Source organism: Anomaloglossus baeobatrachus, chromosome 2, assembly GCF_048569485.1.
Source record: "Anomaloglossus baeobatrachus isolate aAnoBae1 chromosome 2, aAnoBae1.hap1, whole genome shotgun sequence".
Lineage (NCBI taxonomy): Eukaryota > Metazoa > Chordata > Amphibia > Anura > Aromobatidae > Anomaloglossus > Anomaloglossus baeobatrachus.
In genome coordinates, this window is record NC_134354.1 from 336,342,687 (window position 1) to 336,356,032 (window position 13,346).

At 50.5% G+C, this 13,346-nt stretch overlaps 1 protein-coding gene across 7 annotated transcripts in view; it reads left to right on the top strand.

The window, feature by feature from the left end:
• CTPS1 (CTP synthase 1) overlaps positions 1-13,346 on the top strand; it is a 122,997-nt gene that overhangs the window by 86,184 nt on the left and 23,467 nt on the right. For all 7 annotated transcript variants that reach the window (XM_075335937.1, XM_075335939.1, XM_075335942.1 and 4 more), the window contains 3 exons: positions 5,566-5,662; positions 5,847-5,902; positions 7,104-7,200. In XM_075335937.1, coding sequence (XP_075192052.1) covers positions 5,566-5,662; positions 5,847-5,902; positions 7,104-7,200 — 250 coding nt within the window. The remainder of the gene's footprint in view (positions 1-5,565; positions 5,663-5,846; positions 5,903-7,103; positions 7,201-13,346) is intronic.

Here is a 13,346-nt window from a genome sequence, read left to right on the forward strand (position 1 = left end):
AATTTAGGCCCCGGCTTCGCCGGAGGCCTAGTTTCATTTTCCTGCCCTCGCATGTCACTCATGCAGAGGGACAGGTTCGGCTCCTCCCGGCGGCCGTTCTACACAGGGGAGGGACACTCCCCATTGCTGGGGCGTCCCTCCTTCCCTGCAGGTCTCTATATCCCTCCAGTTCCCGCTCTTTTATAGGAACGCCCTCTTCTCAGGCAGAGTTCACTCTGCTCTGGGACATCCTGCATTCTGCTTCTCTGCTGAGGTGCTGCGACTGGGGGACCGGGCTTCGGGATCTGGAGGGCACACAACACCGCGCTCAGCGGTCTGGTAAGCCACAGCCGGCCTCCGGTTGTGGACCTCTGTATATTCTCCCTGGGGTTCATTCTCTGCAAAGCCCCCACTCCAGCAGAATGTCTCACACAAGGAGCAAGGCTCCAAAGCTTTATTCTGCATGCACTGCATGTAAGCTCCTGCTGCCTGAGCCGAGCACCTATCCACATTGTGATGTCTGCTCTAACTTGGCGGTGCCACAGCCTGGGGTCTCACCCCCAGTGGTCTCTCAGGCTGCTGCTGCACCTGTGATTGAACCCCCGGCCTGGGTAGAGTCCTTTTCTAGGTCCATATCCCAGTCATTTGCTGAGTCCATGGGGCTTTTGTCTAGGACTTTGATGAATATGCATCAGCCCCCCTCACAGGGTGCCTCTAATACTCTTGACAGATAACTCCTATCCTCTGACCTCCGTCCATCGGAGCTCACGGAGGATTCATCATCTGATCCCAGACCCCGTCCTTCTAAGAGAAGGCGCAGGGTTTCCTCCCCCTCCCCATCCCACGGCTCTGTCTCAAGACCTGACTCTCAAGATGAGGAGGATGCCCTCACTGGGGGCTCGGAGGCTATGTATCCCATCGATTTCTCTGAGGGTGACTCAGATCTTAGTGATTTGATTGCTTCTATTAATTCTGTGCTGGATCTCAATCCGCCAGTGTCAGAGGAGCAACTCTCTTTGGCAGAAAAACATCAGTTTACCTCGCCTAAGAGAGTGAAGAGTGTGTTCTTTAACCACTCCAGTTTTCAGACCGCTGTGACCAAACCCAGGGCCTGCCCTGACAAACGCTTCCAAAGCGTGGTTCTGATGACCGGTTTCCATTTCCACCTGAGGTGGTCAAGGAGTGGTCTCACTCCCCAAAGGTAGACCCTCCGGTGTCTAGGCTATCAGCCCGGACCGTTGTGTCGGTGGCTGACGGCATCTCACTTAAGGATTCCACTGACCGTCAGATTGACCTTCTGGCCAAATCTGTGTATGAAGTTGCGGGGGCCGCGTTTTCCCCGACTTTTGCAGCAGTGTGGGCTCTCAAAGCCATCTCTGCTTCTCTAGAGGAGATGCATTCCCTCACCAAGGAATCTATGCCTGAGATGGTTACCTTAACTGCTCAGGCTTCAGCTTTTTCATCCTATGCCATGTCTGCCATGCTAGAGGCTGCTCACCGCACTGCGGTGGCTTCAGCTAATTCTCTTGTTATCCGCAGGATTTTGTGGCTTCGAGAGTGGATGGCAGATGCTTCTTCCAAGAAGTTTCTTGCTGAGCTCCCTTTTGCTGGTTCACGGCTGTTTGGTGAACAGCTGGATGAAATCATTAAAGAAGTACTTCCATGCCACAAACCAAGACCAGGAAACCCGCCCAGGGTAGGAATCAATCGAGGTTTCGTTCCTTTCGTTCCTCCAACTGGTCATCCTCTAAGCCTTCCGCCTCGTCCGCTAACTCAGCCAAGGATCAGAAATCCAACTGGCGCCCAAAAGCGCGTCCGCAGAAGACCGCAGGAGGTTCTGCCACTAAGGCAGCTTCCTCATGACACTCGGCCCGCTCCAGCCACGTCCTTAGTCGGTGGCAGGCTCTCCCACTTTGGCGACGCTTGGTTAAAGCAAGTCTCCGATCAGTGGGTGAGAGACATCATATCTCATGGCTACAGGATAGAATTCTCTTCCAGCCCTCCAAACAGATTTTTTTTCTCTCAACTCCCCCCTGCTCCAAGGCCGCCGCCTTCTCGCAGGCCGTGGCGTCCTTGCAGGCAAACGGAGTGATTGTCCCAGTTCCCGCTCAGGAACGGTTCAGAGGTTTTTACTCAAATCTCTTCCTAGTTCCAAAAAAGGACGGTACCTTCCGGCCCATCCTGGATCTCAAGCTTCTCAACAAGCATGTCCGGGTGTGGCATTTTCGCATGGAGTCTCTGCGATCAGTCATTGCCTCTATGACCCAAGGGGAGTTCCTGGCGTCCATCGACATCAGAGATGCCTATCTACATGTGCCAATCGCAGTGTCAAATCAGCGTTGGTTACGTTTTGCGATAGGAGAGGATCATTTCCAATTCGTGGCTCTCCCCTTCGGATTAGCCACGGCCCCTCGGGTATTCACCAAGGTCATGGCGGCAGTGATTGCGGTCCTGCACCTCCAGGGGTTAGCAGTGCTTCCTTATCTGGACGACCTTCTGGTAAAGGGTACATCCAGCGCAGACGGTCAGCGGAGTGTTTCGCTCACTCTCGCCACCCTAGCCCAATTCGGGTGGATTGTCAATCTTCCCAAATCCACTCTGACTCCGACCCAGAGTCTCACGTACCTAGGGATGAAGTTCGAGACTTTGCCGGCACTCGTGAAGTTACCCTTAGACAAACAGCTGTCACTCCGGTTGGCGGTGCGCTCTCTCCTGAGGCCCCGCCGTTATACCCTCAGGCGTCTGATGCAGGTGCTGGGTCAAATGGTGGCCTCCATGGAGGCGGTTCCCTTTGCCCAGTTCCATCTGCCTCCTCTGCAGCTGGACATTCTCCGCTGTTGGGACAAGCGGCCTTCCTCCTTACAGAGGTTAGTGGCTCTGTCGCCACGGACCAGGAGCTCTCTTCAGTGGTGGCTTCGACCCCTCTCCCTGTCCCAAGGGCGCTCCTTCCTGACTCCGTCCTGGGTGATTCTCACCACGGATGCCAGCCTATCCGGCTGGGGAGCGGTACATCTCCACCAGAGAGCACAGGGCACTTGGACTCCGTCCGAGTCAGCCCTTTCAATCAATGTGCTGGAAACCAGAGCTGTGCTTCTAGCTCTCCTAGCCTTTCACCACCTGTTGGCGGGCAGGCACATTCGAGTCCAGTCAGACAACGCGACAGCGGTTGCCTACATCAATCACCAAGGCGGGATATGCAGCCGCCTGGCAATGTTGGAGGTCCAACGCATTCTTCAATGGGCAGAGGACTCCAAGTCCACCATATCCGCAGTCCACATCCCTGGCGTAGAAAACTGGGAGGCAGATTATCTCAGCCGTCAATCCGTGGACGGTGGCGAATGGTCCCTGCACCCGGCAGTGTTTCAGTCAATCTGCCGCAAGTGGGGCACTCCGGATGTGGACCTAATGGCATCCCTTCACAACAACAAGGTTCCGGTTTACGTGGCTCGCTCCCACGATCCTCAGGCCTTCGCCGCGGACGCTCTGGTTCAAGACTGGTCCCAGTTTCGTCTGTCCTACGTGTTTCCCCCTCTTGCTCTCTTGCCCAGAGTCCTGCGCACGATCAGAATGGAGGGCCGTCTAGTCATCCTCATTGCACCGGACTGGCCCAGGCGAGCTTGGTATCCGGACCTGCTCCAACTGTCCGTGGAGATGCCGTGGCATCTTCCGGACCGTCCAGACCTGCTCTCGCAAGGTCCGTTTTTCCGCCCGAATTCTGCGGCACTCAAATTGACGGCGTGGCTCTTGAGTCCTGGATTTTGACAGCTTCTGGTATTCCTCCTGAAGTCATCTCCACTATGACTCGGGCCCGTAAGTCTTCCTCCGTCAAGATCTATCACAGGACTTGGAAAATTTTCCTGTCCTGGTGTCGCTCTTTCGGCCATTCTCCTTGGCCATTCTCGTTGCCGACCCTTCTGTCTTTTTTTACAGTCCGGTCTGCAGCTAGGACTGTCCCTCAATTCTCTCAAGGGACAAGTCTCAGGTCTATCAGTGCTGTTCCAGCGGCGTCTCGCCCGGCTGGCTCAGGTCCGCAACTTCATGCAAGGTGCGTCTCACATCATTCCGCCTTATCGGCGGCCCTTGGATTCCTGGGACCTTAACTTGGTCCTCACGGTATTGCAGAAACCCCCTTTCGAGCCCCTTAGGGAGGTTTCTTTGTATCGTCTTTCTCAAAAGGTGGCCTTTCTAGTTGCCATAACTTCTCTCAGGAGAGTCTCTGATTTGGCTGCGCTCTCCTCGGAGTCACCTTTTTTGGTTTTTCACCAAGACAAGGTAGTTCTCCGTCCGACCTCGGACTTTCTTCCTAAGGTGGTCTCTCCCTTCCACCTTAACCAGGATATTTCCTTGCCTTCCTTCTGTCCGGCCCCTGTTCATCGCTTTGAGAAAGCGCTGCATACTCTAGATCTGATGCGTGCTCTCCGGATCTATGTGTCTCGCACGGCTGCGCTTAGGCGGTGCACCTCTCTTTATGCTAACCACAGGGCGGCGCAAGGGTCTCTCTGCTTCTAAGCCGACCTTGGCCCGTTGGATTAGATCGACCATTTCGGACGCCTACCAGAGTACTCAGGTGCCTCCCCCGCCGGGGATCAAAGCACACTCGACCAGAGCTGTCGGTGCCTCTTGGGCTTTTAGGCACCAGGCTACGGCTCAACAAGTCTGTCAGGCTGCCACTTGGACTAGCCTGCATACCTTTTCGAAGCACTACCAAGTGCATGCTCATGCTTCGGCAGATGCGAGCTTGGGCAGACGCATCCTTCAGGCGGCTGTCACCCACTTGTGAAGTTAGGCTCCGCCTACTTCTTATTTTTTTCTGTTTATTCCCACCCAGGGACAGCTTTGGAACGTCCCATGGTCTGGGTCTCCCAAAGGAACGATGAAGAAAAAGAGAATTTTGTTACTTACCGTAAATTCTTTTTCTTATAGTTCCGTATCGGGAGACCCAGCTCCCTCCCTGTTGCCTGTTGGCAATTTTCTTGTTCCGTGTGTTATCACCGGCTGTTGGCGTGGACAGAGTCTCCGGTTGTTCCGGTTCTTACTCGGTTCTACTTGTGGGTGGCTATTCTCCTTCAGCTTTTGCACTAAACTGGCTAGGACTGGCTACCAGGGGGTGTATAAGCTCAGAGGGAGGAGCTACACTTTTAAGTGTAGTACTTTGTGTGTAATCCGGAGGCAGAAGCTAAACACCCATGGTCTGGGTCTCCCAATACGGAACTATAAGAAAAAGAATTTACGGTAAGTAACAAAATTCTTTTTTCAGCTGCGTTCTGAGATGCACAGGCAGTGACTTACACGCTGCGGAATTGAACGCAACGTGCGCACATAGCCTAATTCCTTTTAAATGGCAACATGCATCACAGTTACTGACACATTTCTGGAATCAGGGTCTCTGCCTCTACATGATGCTGCTCTTAGATTAAATATCAAAAAAACCTGCTAACAGATTCCCTTTTTTAAAAGAAGACTTATTTTGTGGGGAAAATTGCTGCAAGTGATCTTGGTGCCTATCCTGTTACTCCATAATGGTACATGTTATCAGTTGCTCTAATGCACTTCTCTGCACATAATACTCCTCTTGGACGTCTGCAGGTCATTGACATGCCTGAACACAACCCAGGACAGATGGGGGGAACCATGAGATTGGGAAAGAGGAGAACAATCTTCCACTCCCAGAATTCCATCTTGAGTATGTTCATACCTTCACTATTGTTTTTAATTATATGTGGATATACCTTGTGATATTTGTTGTGTGACTCATGCCTTTAACCAATCAATGGAATATAGCATATATAAATACAGGTAGCCATCATTGACTTGTAAGGAAGTCATGAACTATTTCAGTATTCTTTTATTTCCTTTCTTCACTCCAGGAAAACTTTATGGTGGTCAGGAATTTATAGAAGAAAGACATCGGCACAGATATGAGGTACTGGGCTTAATGTTTCTTTGCCTTCCCATTATTACTCATCACTTGGCTTTAATATTCTTAAATTAGGCTTTTTTTTCTACTTTGAAGCTATCTGATGGGGGGAGGGGTTATTAAAAAAAATCAGTATATCCCAGTTGAACATTGGTCAATCTTGCTAACCTTTAAACCAATCATTACTCAGACACAGCCATACACATGTTAGTCCATAGTGTCTGTCCTAGGCTTTCAGCCTTGCCAAACTTAAAGGGAACCAATCACCAGGATTTTCATATATAACCTAAAGCCAGTGCTATACTGGCACTATCTGGCAGGTTCTCTACATACCTGTAGTGGTCGGCTCCGATGTGTAGGTTTTGAAATCCAAGAAAGTAAAGTTAATAAAATGAGCAGCTTCTTGAGTGACAGCAGCTGAGGATCAGATCATATCTGGGGGGGTATTCATAGTTATCCCCTCCCACTGTTAGAATTAGCATAAGTCTTATACAATCCATTTACTTTTTTACCCTTTCTGGTCACATGGGTATGATCTCACCACAGGTCCTGCAAGTAAAAGTAAACTGTTGGTATAATACTTATGCTAATTCTAGCAGGGGGAGGGGATAAGTATGAATACCCCTAGATATTATCTGATCCTCAGCTGCTGTCACTCAAGAAGCTGCTCATTTTATAAACTTTACTTTCTTGGATTTTAAAATCTAAACATCCTTGCTGACCACTAAAGTAGAATCAGCCTGATAGTACCAGTATAGCACTGGCTTTAGGTTATATAGGAAAATCATGGTGATTGGTTCCCTATAAAGTGTAACCATCATCTTAATATTTATTTCATAAATCAATAGTACACATGAAAATAAGCAGCTTTGTAATACTTCTTATCAGACAAATCTGCTTCTTTCTCTGCCAGAATTAATCTGTCATTATCAAAATTCTCAGTTCTAAGGTAAAATCTGAATTCAGTGAAGACTTTCCCATTACTGAGATAGGAGATGTTTGATTCGTTGAAATCGTACATTTTAATCAACGAATACCTATAAGCACCATCATAGTCTCAGAAATCTAGTTTGTGTATGCAGATGTATCGTGAATGCAAACATGAGCCTGAATCTGCTCTTACATTCACTCGTCACCTCTGTTTTATTCTGTAGCGATTAGTAACATAGGACAAAGTTGTTTATTTAGGATTTTTTTTTTTGGGAAGGTCAATCCAGAACTTCGACGTGAGCTTGAGTCTCGAGGTCTGGCTTTTGTTGGTCAGGATACAGAAGGAGAAAGGATGGAGATTGTTGAGTTAGAAGGTAAGAAGATATATTTAGCGGTTAATTAATGGGGTTGTCACAATAGATATTTATCACCAGTACACTGAATGGGTGTATGTCTCTTATCAGTAAAATGGGGTACAGGATCCAGTTTTAGACAAGTGCAGCTCTACGCAATGATCCTACCAGGCTGCAACCTGGAGCACCGAATCATCCCTGCCAAAACGTATAAAATACACAAGGAGGATAGTGCAGCTTCAGAAGTGTGCAGCCTCCATTATTGAATGAACATCATACATGGCCAATGTGTAGCATTCTGTGCATTTCAGATATCAGACTTTGTCATGTCTACGGATGCTGACATCCGAGACACATAGGATGCCATACATTGCAGGGATGGGCTATGTAATTCCATGAAGACCTCTGCACCCTTGTGAAGCTGTTACCCTCCTTCTACAGCAGCTAGTTCCTTCTCCCTGCCGACCTGCAGTGAGAAATGAATAAAAGTGCACAGCAGTCAGCGTGCACCCTCACTGCAGTGTCTGCACGCTGCCTTCTCCTTCAGTACCATGAACATAATAAGAATGGCACGCCAGCATGCATTTTGCCACTCCATGTGAAGCGTTTCTCACCGATTTCTACAGTGACATGAAAATGTGGCTGCTGAACCCCATTCTAGTAATTGACCAATTCCCAGCCATGAAACACTTGTGGACGGGATATAGATGTGCGTTTTGAAAATATTTGACACTGATACGTTGCAAAGTAGTCAGTATACAGGTTGTATAAGGCCTTGTGCCCACATGGCATTTTTTAATGTGTTTTTCCGTGCTTATTTTTATCAATAAAACCAAGGAAAAAGGATCCCAGCAAAGTCTTTGAGAATCATGACTTGTGCACACGCTGCTGCTTTTTTTTTTTTTTTCGAAAAGATTTTGTTGCTGGTAAAAGAAGCAGCATGTCAATTGTTTCTGCGTTTTATTTTATCAGTTTCTACAATCCCCTGCAATACTTTATCACTACAGGGGATTATATCTCAGCACTTCACCTCACATACCGTGCATACAGCATGAGGCTCTAGCTTAGTAACCCGGGATAGTCATTGTGACGACCCAGGGTTACTATTGCAGCGATCGGGTCCCGATCCCCAGGGAAAGGTAAGCGATTCCTCTCCTTGCCTTCTGAATGCTGCGATCACAGTGATTGCAGTATTCAGGGAGGTTAAATTGCCGGAAGCGGCGCGGGCACCACTCCTGGCACTGAGAGCTTGTCCCCGGCTGTAACATCAGCCAGAGACCCGGCGGGGGTACAGCACCTGAACCCCATGATAACTGTGACTAAAAAAAAAAAAAAAAAAAAACAAAAACACAGAAGCATGTAAAAACACAAAAAAACGCGCAAACGCAATAAAAAATGCACGTTTTTTTCTGTTTCGTTTTTTTTTTGCCAAAACATGCTTCATGTGCACATAAAAAAGCAACATGGGCACATAACCGAACAGTGTAAATTTGGTGTGCTTTCCAAATAACACAACACACAGCCATTGATGTCTAAACCACTGGCAACACAAGTGAGTACACCCCTAAGTGAAAATAAAAAAAATGTGTTCAATTAGGCAATTGCCCTTCCCAGTTTCATTAGTGTTACAAGGTCTCAGGTGTCAATGGGGAGCAGGTGTGTTATATTTGGTGTTATCGCTTACACACTCTCATACTGGTCACTTTGGAAGTTCAACATGGCCCCTCCTGGCAAAGAATTCTCTGAGGATCTGAAAAAAATGTTACTCTGCATAAAGACGGCCTAGGCTATAAGATGATTGCCAACACCCTGAAATTGAGCAGCAATATGGTGGCCAAGACCATACAGCAGTATAACAAGACAGGTTCCATTTGCCTCGCCATAGTTGACCAAAGAAGTTGAGTGCTCGTGCTCAGCATCATATCCAAAGTTTGCCTTTCTTCAGCGCTCTATTGGGAGACCCAGACGATTGGGGTATAGCTACTGCCCTCTGGAGGCCACACAAAGCACTACATTAAAAGTGCAAGGCCCCTCCCCCTCTGGCTATACCCCCCCCGTGGTATCACGGGTTCTCCAGTTTTAGCTTTGTGTGCGAAGGAGGTCAGACATTCCATGCATAGCTCCACAGATTTTAGTCAGCAGTAGCTGCTGACTATTTCGGATGGAAGAAAAGAGGACACATATAGTGTCCCCAGCATGCTCCCTTCTCACCCCTGGATGGTGTTGTAAGGTTGAGGTACCTATTGCTGGTACAGGGCTGGAGCCTGACATGCTGTTTTCCTTCCACATCCCCTTGTAGGGCTCTGTGGAAGTGGGATCCTGCCGGCCTCTCAGCTCTGATGCCGGGCTCCATCCACAGACCCATTAGAACCTGATGGAGACGGAGCAGGAGTACGATCAGGGACAGGCCCTGCATCATACAGGTACTCTGTGTCCCCGGCAGGCACAGACACACTCCGGGCTGGCTGGGTGTTGTAGTGCGCCGGGGACCGCAACGTGGAGTTGGTGTCCCTACAGATTACTGGGGGATTGTTTGTGTTTGGGAACGCAGCGCCGACCCCCTCTGGACCGGGCGGCGCTGCTGTGACTTGTGGTGCGCCGGGGATCCGCCGTCCGCGCTTTTACGGCGGCGGCGGTTATAAATTTAGTCCCCGGCTTTTTGGGCCTAGGACGCCGGCAGCTCCGTTTCGTTCCCGCCCCCACCCTGTCATTCAGGGTAGGGGAGAGACGCTGTTCGCTAGCAGCGACGAGGGCTGGAGCCTGATTTACATGCTCCAGCCCTCACACTATGCACAGAGGGAAGCAGGCTTCCCGCTCTTGGCCAGGAACGCCCAGGGCCCGCCCCCCTTCCTCTCTAGAGACGCCGGCAGCCATTACATGCATGCCTGGCTGGAGGAAGGACGCAAGGCTCTGGGAGACCTGGACTAGGGGCTATCTGGCGACCACACACCCGCTTTTTAAGCGGGCGGTAAGCGATTTTTCTGTGCTGGTCCCTCTAGTGCCTCACTGTGTATCAGTGTACTGGGTACAGATATATAGATATTGTATTTCTTGCACTGTGAGGTGCGCTTCTGGCTGCATATCCCAGATCGCTCTGTGGAAGCAGCAACATGTCATCCTCAAAACGCAAGGCGGCCAAGGCAAAAAGGGCTGTGTATACTGCGTGTGCTGCATGTGGGGCTAATCTACCAGCAGGCTCCGATGACCCCCATTGTGTGCAATGCTCCGACCCGGTGCTGCTTCGCCAGCCGGAGTCAGGAGAGGTAGTGACCCAGGCTGAGACGCTTGTAAGTTCTGCCCCGGTGACAGGGACGGACTTTGCAGTTTTTGCAGATAACATGTCTGTATCTATGGCAAAAATCCTTGAAACCTTGCAATCTATGCATGGGGCTCAGTCTCTGGGCACGGAGAGGCCTCTGTCCTCAGGTCCCCCTTACTTGGAATGTATCCAGCCCACAGGGGGGTCCCCGGCTTCACAGGCCGAGGATTATGACTCAGATGATGGCCCCAGCCACCCTAAGCGAGCTCGCTGGGAAAGACCCTCGACGTCTTCACACTGCTCAGGGTCTCAGCGCAATCAGTCTCCCTGTGATGTGTCGGATGAGAGTGATCAGGAATCCACTCCTGGAACCCCTCTCAACCTGGATACCCCGGATGGGGATGCCATGGTAAACGACCTTATCTCAGCCATCAATAGGCTGTTGGATATTTCTCCCCCAGCCCCTTCAGCAGAAGAGGCGGCTGCGGAGCAGGAAAAGTTTCGTTTCCTTTATCCCAAGCGTAAATTGAGTGCTTTGTTAGATCACTCTGACTTCAGAGAATCAATCCAGAAGCACGACGCTCACCCAGAAAGGCGTTTCTCTAAACGATCTAAAGATACGCGTTTCCCTTTCCCCCCTGAGGTGGTCAAGCGCTGGACACAGTGTCCAAAGGTAGACCCCCCGATTTCCAAACTTGCAGCTAGATCCATAGTTGCAGTGGAGGATGGCGCTTCACTTAAAGATGCCAATGACAGACAGATGGACCTTTGGTTAAAATCTGTCTATGAAGCTATCGGCGCGTCGTTTGCTCCGGCATTCGCAGCCGTATGGGCACTCCAGGCTATTTCAGCTGGCTTAGCAAAAGTGGATGCTATCATGCATCCAGCAGTGCCGCAAGTGGCGCACCTTACCTCGCAGATGTCGGCGTTTGCGTCTTACGCTATCAATGCGGTCCTAGAATCTACCAGTCGCACCTCAATGGCGTCCGCCAATTCGGTAGTTTTGCGCAGAGCCTTGTGGTTAAAGGACTGGAAAGCAGATGCTGGTTCCAAAAAATGTTTAACCAGTTTGCCTTTGTCTAGAGATAGACTGTTTGGCGAGCCATTGGCTGACATCATTAAGCAGTCCAAGGGTAAAGACTCCTCTTTACCACAACCCAGAACATCCAAACCTCAGCAGAAAAAGTGGCAGCAGAGGTTTCAGTCCTTTCGAGGTTCGGGCAAGACACCGTTTACCTCGTCCAAAGGGACTCAGAGGACGCAAAGAAACTCAGATTCGTGGCGGACTCACACACGCCCCAAGAAAGCAAATGGAGGTACCGCTTCCAAAGCGGCTACCTCATGACTTCCAGCCCCCCCCCTCCGCATCGCCGGTCGGGGGCAGGCTCTCCCGCTTTTCCGGCATTTGGATGTCACAGGTCAAAGACCGGTGGGTGACGGACATTTTGTCTCGCGGGTACAGAATCGAGTTCAATTCTCGTCCTCCAGCTCGGTTCTACAGAACCTCCCCACGTCCAGACCGAGCAGATGCTCTGCTGCAGGCGGTGGGCTCCCTAAGAGCGGAAGGAGTGATTATCCCAGTCCCTCCTCAGGAACAAGGGCAAGGATTTTACTCCAATCTCTTTGTGGTTCCAAAAAAGGACGGCTCGTTCCGTCCTGTTCTGGACCTAAAACGGCTCAACAAACATGTGCACGCCAGGAGGTTCCGGATGGAAACCCTCCGCTCTGTCATTGCCTCAATGTCCAGAGGAGACTTCCTTGCCTCAATAGACATCAAAGATGCTTATCTCCACGTGCCAATTGCTACAGAACATCAACGTTTTCTACGTTTTGTGATAGGAGACGACCATTTTCAGTTCGTAGCTCTGCCATTTGGTCTGGCGACAGCCCCACGGGTCTTCACCAAGGTCATGGCGGCGGTGGTAGCAGTTTTGCACTCTCAGGGACACTCGGTGATCCCTTACCTAGACGACTTATTGGTCAAAGCTCCCTCTCAGGAGGCTTGTCAGCACAGCCTGAATGCTACGCTGGAGACTCTACAGTCTTTCGGATGGATCATCAACTTTCCAAAGTCGATCCTATCACCGACTCAGTCACTAACGTATCTTGGCATGGAGTTTCATACTCTAGCAGCGATAGTGAAGCTTCCGCTGGACAAGCAGCGGTCACTACAGACAGGGGTGCAATCTCTTCTGCAGGACCAGTTGCATCCCTTGCGGCGCCTCATGCATTTCCTAGGGAAGATGGTGGCAGCCATGGAAGCAGTTCCCTTTGCGCAGTTTCATCTGCGCCCACTTCAATGGGACATTCTCCGCCAATGGGACGGGAAGTCAACGTCCCTGGACAGGAAAGTCTCGCTTTCCCAGACGGCCAAAGACTCTCTACAATGGTGGCTCCTTCCCACATCATTGTCTCAGGGAAGATCCTTCCTGCCCCCATCCTGGGCAGTAGTCACGACAGATGCGAGTCTGTCAGGGTGGGGAGCAGTATTTCTCCACCACAGGGCTCAGGGGACGTGGACTCCGCAGGAGTCCACCCTTCAGATCAATGTTCTGGAGATCAGAGCAGTGTATCTTGCTCTACTGGCCTTCCAACAGTGGCTGGAAGGAAAGCAGATCCGAATCCAATCGGACAACTCCACAGCGGTGGCATACATCAACCACCAAGGAGGGACGCGCAGTCGGCAAGCCTTCCAAGAAGTCCGGCGCATTCTAATGTGGGTGGAGGACAGAGCATCCACCATATCCGCGGTTCACATTCCAGGCGTAGAAAACTGGGAAGCAGACTTCCTCAGTCGCCAGGGCATGGACGCAGGGGAATGGTCCCTTCACCCGGACGTGTTTCAGGAAATCTGTCGCCGCTGGGGAGTGCCGGACGTCGATCTAATGGCGTCTCGGCACAACAACAA